Source organism: Capsicum annuum, unplaced genomic scaffold (genome assembly GCF_002878395.1).
Source record: "Capsicum annuum cultivar UCD-10X-F1 unplaced genomic scaffold, UCD10Xv1.1 ctg3198, whole genome shotgun sequence".
Classification (NCBI taxonomy): Eukaryota; Viridiplantae; Streptophyta; class Magnoliopsida; order Solanales; family Solanaceae; genus Capsicum; species Capsicum annuum.
Window position 1 is genome coordinate 325,941 of NW_025838654.1, and position 5,750 is coordinate 331,690.

General features: G+C 37.5%; 1 protein-coding gene across 1 annotated transcript; it reads right to left on the reverse strand.

Moving 5' to 3' along the window:
• Positions 1 to 4,575: 4,575 nt before the first annotated feature.
• Positions 4,576 to 5,430, reverse strand: LOC124891188. The gene is made up of 2 exons (XM_047402993.1): positions 5,039 to 5,430; positions 4,576 to 4,957 (listed from the first exon to the last, which is right to left on the reverse strand). Exons 1-2 carry the CDS (start codon positions 5,428 to 5,430, stop codon positions 4,576 to 4,578), a joined length of 774 nt encoding a protein of 257 aa, XP_047258949.1.
• Positions 5,431 to 5,750: the final 320 nt, after the last annotated feature.

Below are 5,750 nucleotides of genomic sequence, written 5' to 3' on the forward strand. Positions count from 1 at the left end.
TTAGGAACAATATGGATATACCCTCCTTGAACATCTACATCATACTATTCCATCCAAATTTTAATCATGGGCCACTTCTTTTGTTTTTATTCCTTACACATGTGCCTACTTTAATTTCCTTGGTTCACCCATTTTATTTTCATTTCTTTTTTTGCACCCCCTTTGCTTCTTTTTCCTTTATTGAGTCCTTTTCTTTTTCTCTTTTTTTGTCATCAATGCTTAAGCCCATAGTCACTCACTTACAACTTCGTATCCCAAAGTTACCTCTTCCAATCATCAGCACTCCCAACTTAGGCTTTTAGCCTCAAGTTGCAATTTTAAGTTCAAGGAGGGTACGGTTCAAAAGAGGGATAAAAATTTAAAGGATTACGACTTGCAATGTGTTCGCCAAAGAAAAGAATCCAAAATCTCAAAGTGGGTGACTAGGGATAACATCTATGCAAGGTTAGACTTTTTAGGCTAAAGTGAACTTCCAATGACACAAAGATGGCCTAAGATCAACTCACCAACCAAGTACAATCAAAATTATCTTTTAGAGACTAATGAGGTAAGTTCTAGGTGGTACAAGTACACATGAGATTTGGAAAAATGAGCTCACCACACATGGCATGCAAATTCACCAACGGGGCTCAATTTCCCCTCTCATTAGAGACAAAAATGAAGTATCTACCAATTTTTATAAACTAAAATTTTTGGTGTCACAAAAAAAGAAAAAGGATTTTTACAAGGTCGCTCACGTCCATGCCCTTGATTTTTCAAAAATTTTAGATGGGGGGTGCTTTATTTTCATTTACACTATACATAATTTACTAAATATGGCATCAACCCAAGCCTTCATCTCACATTTTGGCCTTCTACGGGAAAACCATATGGCTACTCAGACTTCACCATAAGTACAAGTGCGATCACAAATTCTAAATGCCATAGGTACTCAGATTTTATTTATGGCTCAACCCCAATCATGACTCTTTTCGCTTAAGAATATTGTCACCCAGTCCATCATAGGGAAAAGTTCATCCAAAGTTACGCACAAAGAAAACAAAGGTAGTCTCACCCAAACCCCCAACTTAGGGATATGAAGTGGCCTCACTGCAGCATAATTAAGAATGGCAAGAGTTTGAAGGGACTCCGTTAAACAGCAAGCAGAATGACCCTCGGATTCCACAATCATAGTAGAGAGCTCTGCGATCATGGTAACTGAGGCTGAAATCCCCTGTTTTTGCTCTATTTTGGTTTCCTGCATAGGTACCATTTCCCAGCTCTATTTTTCCCCTATTTTTTGGACATTAAACTTAATTTAAAACACCTATAAATATCAAAACAAATAAGAAATGAATCAAGGATGGGTTGCCTCCCATCAAGCGCCTAATTTAACATCGCAGCATGACTCTCCTTTTTTTACCACGTAGCATCTTTGAAGCGAACAAATGCCACCTTGACCACCACGGGGACTTTCACATTTTAACACTTTACCCTTTGGCCATTTACTACAATATTCTTTCTTTCATGATCTTCCAATTCAATGGCACCATTAGGGTAAACATTAGAAATCACAAATGGCCCCGACTATTTAGAACAAAGCTTTCCTACAAAGAGTTTCAATAGAGAATTGTAAAGGAGTACATTCTCACCAACATAGAATTCCCGTCTTAATATTCGATCATCATTCTATTTATTCATTTTCTCCTTATACAATGTGGAACTCTCATAATCTTTGAGTCAAAAATCTTTCAACTCGAGGAGTTTTGTGACCCTCACCTCGGAGGCTTCTCTCCAATTCATGTTCAACCTCTTCAAATCCCACAAGGCTTTATGTTCAAGATCAACAGGCAAATGAAATGACTTTCCAAACACCAATTTGTAGGGGGCATGCCCATTGGGGTTTTGTATTCCGTTCTATAAGCCTAAAGTGCCTCATCGAGCTGCCTTGCCTAATTGGTTCGGCCTTGTTCACCATTTTATCAAGTATTGCTTTTATTTCTCAGTTTGAAACTTCAACTTGGCCACTCATTTGGGGGTGATAGGGGTAGCCACTTTGTTTTTAACCTGATATTTGTCAAGAAGGGCCCCGAATACCCGATTATAAAAATGTGAGCCTTGATGGCACGCGGCGTTCCAAACCTTGTAAAAATGTATTTCTTCAAGAAGAAGGTAACACTTTTTCTCTCATTATTCATAAGTGCTAGGGCTTACACAAATTAATAAACATAATCAACCGCCATCGATATGTATTTGTTTCCAAATGAGCTCACAAACGGGACCATAAAGTCAATTCCCCACACAACAAAGAGTTCAATCTCTTGATTTGGTTTGAGAGGCATTTTATGTATTCTTGAAACACCACCTTGAAATTTACATTGGTGACATAATTCTACCCACTCAATGTCATCTCTATGAATGGAGTGCTAATAACACCCACATTGAAAGATTTTGGCGGCGGTTTCCCCCTCATGGTGACTACTGTAAGGAGAGGAGTGCTAAGTTTCAAGAATATCATTCATCTCAACCTCCATAATTCACCACCTAATAATACCATCCACGCACTTCCAAAATAAGAATGGTTCATCCCAAAAATATCTCTTCACATCAAACAAAAATTTCTTTTTTATGGTAGTTAATCCTCTCAGAAAGTACACCACTTGCTACATAGTTAGTGTAGTCGGCATACCATGGTACGCTATTTCCTACAAGAGACATGACCACCTCATCGAGAAAATGATCATCAATTTTAATTTCTCAATGCCTTTTATGGTTACCTTCAAGACACGAGAGATGGTCGGCCACTTGGTTTTCGCACCTTTTCCGATCCTTTACCTCAAATATGAAATCTGACAAGAGTAAAATCAATCTAATTAGGCGAAAATTTGCTTCCTTCTTTGCCATGAGTTACTTGAGGGCTTCATAATTTGTGTGCACCGCTACTTTCATGCCTAACAAGTAGGCACAAAATTTTTCAAAAGTATGCACAACCTCCAATAACTCTTGCTTCATAATGGTGTAGTTGTGTTGAGTATCATTCAAGGTCTTACTTGAATAATAGATAGGATGAAAGAGTTTCTCCTTCCATTAACCTAACATTTCACCCAATGCAATCCCGCATACATCACACATTACTTCAAAAGGTGATGACCAATCCGAGGCCATAATAATAGGGTCTGAAATAAGCAACACCTTACAATGCTCAAAGGATTTTAAGCATGCCTCACCAAAGTTAAATTTTGTCTCCTTCTCAAGGAGTTTGCATATAGTATGAGCTATTTTAGAATAATTTTTGATAAAATGATGATAAAACCTAACATGTCCAAGAAAACTTTGAACACCCTTTATGGAAATGGGGGTAGTAACTTGGAAATTACCTCTACCTTCACTTGATCAACTTGTATGCCTTTCCCCAATATTTTGTGGCCCAAGACAATATGCTTCTTAACCATAAAATGGCATTTGTCCTAATTTAGGACAAGGTTAGTTTCCATGCATCTCTCAAGCACCTTACTTAGATGCTCAAAACATGAGTCAAATAAGTTCTCCACCACTGATAAATCATCCATTAAGACCTCCATTGAGTCTTTGACCATATCTATAAATCTTGATAACATTCAACGTTGAAAGGTTCTTAGGGCATTAAAAAACCCAAAGGGTATTCGCTCGAATGTGAATGTCCCATATGGACAAGTAAAAGCCATCTTTTCTTGGTTTTTGGGGGCAATGCATATTTTATTGTACCAAAATAACCATCTAAGAAGCAATACCTTACTCCCCGAACAACCTCCATAAAAGGCATCAAAAAAAGGTCTTTTTTGATCCATGAGTTCAACTTTTGATAATCCATGCACACCCACCTTCAGGTGACCAGTCGGATGGGGATAAGATTGTTCTTTTAATTCTCAACTACCGTAATGCTACCTTTCTTTGGGATATATTTTATCGAACTCACCCGAGTGCTATTTTATATAGTATAGATTACTCTTGCATCAAGCCATTTTATGATCTCTTTCTTTACTACCTCTTGCATGGGATGATTTAGCCTCCTTTGATGTTCCACACTTGGTAGATAATCTTGCTATAGCTTGATTTTATGGGAACAAATGGTGAGGGCTATCCCTATAATGTTCATAATTGTCCATCCAATGGCTCAAATGAACCTTTTCACCACTAACTTCAAAGATTCCACTTGAGTGGGATTAAGGTCACATGCAATGATAATGGGTAACGTGTTTCGTCCCCCAAGAACATATATTTAAGATGGGCTGTCAAAGGCTTTAGGTCAATTTTTGGTGGCTCTAGAATAGATGATTTTGTGGGTGGGCTCTCACACTTTTTAAGGTCAAGATCCAACTTTACCGGGTTCTTGGTATAGAATCCAAGTCCTATTAAAAATGTAGCCACCTCATAAAATTCTTCCACTTTTTCCCTTTCGCAATTCCATAGCACTCCTACCAAAAGGTTATCTAACAAGCTCATATCAATATAATTTGTTGCCTCCCCATCAATGACATCAACTACTGAGATCACTTGCAAGTCCATCAGTTGCTTCATGAATTTATATATGTTGAAAGACACCTTATCATTATTCAACTAGAACTTCATCTCATCGGATTCTACATCCACCAAAGCCTTCACAGAGGCTAAGAATGGCCTCCTAAGAATTATAGGAACTTTAATATCCATTACACAATCTAAAATCACAAAATCGACAGGGAAAATAAACCAGTCATCTTTGACGAGAAGATCATAAAGAACTCTGATTGGCTTCTTAATGGAATGGTCGGCTATGAGCAATTTCATTGTGGTAGGTTGTGGCTTAGCCAATCCAATCTTGTGGAATATGGCATATGGCATTAGGTTTACACTTACTCCAAGGTCACCCAATGCTTTTACAAACTTGAAAAATTCAATGGTGTATGGAGAAGCACCGGGGTCATTCTTCTTTTTAGCCAATGTGCTTGACATGATAGCACTACAATGATGTATTATTTATATTGTTTAATCCTCCACAAGCCATTTCTTATAAGTTAAATCCTTCACAAATTTAGCATACCCCGGTATATCCTGCAAAGCCTCAACTAGGGGAATATTTATGGATAGGGTACTAAATTTATCAAAGAGCTTGTTGAACTTTGAATTTACTCCCTTCGATAAGAAATCCTTAGGGAAACGGGGAGGACTATTGCTTGATAGCATGGAGACAATTTGGCACTCATTTACCAAGGACTTTTCAAACACAATCCTACTTGGTTTTGGCTCATCATTATTTGACCTCTTTCTCTTTGCCTTTGTTTGATCATCCTCTTCTTTTCCACCTATATTCTCAAGATCCATACTATTTCTGAAACCTTTTTCATCTTCAGTGCCCATAGATTTTGTTACCTTTCCACTTTTCATTCCTTTATTTTGCTTCTCCATGAGATTCACCAATATTTGATTCAACATTTCCTCTAATTTTTGGATGGTGGTTGAGTGGTAATCAACATTTTGATAGATCACAGAGAAATCACTTAAAATTTATTGCACCATTTCGTTCGTCCCCACAACACAATTCAAGATCCGAGCCAAAAAAATTTCGTTAATGTACCCTTCCTTTTTGCATTGTGTCATGCTTTGGCTTTTATGGTTTTGACCTTTATTCTTGTTTTTCCCTTGATAGGAAAGGTGTAAATCCTTCATATATTTAGGAAAAACACTTCATTTGTCATTAACTATCTCTTTCCTTGCACTTTCACATGGCTTATCCTCTATTGTATTTATCATAT

Excerpts from the sequence above, each read along its gene's own strand:
- LOC124891188 (XM_047402993.1), bottom strand. The coding sequence starts at position 5,430 with ATGTTGAATCAAATATTGGTGAATCTCATGGAGAAGCAAAATAAAGGA. Across the intron at positions 4,958-5,038 it reads GCTTTGCAGGATATACCGGG|TGCTATCATGTCAAGCACAT; the intron begins GTATGCTAAATT and ends ACATCATTGTAG.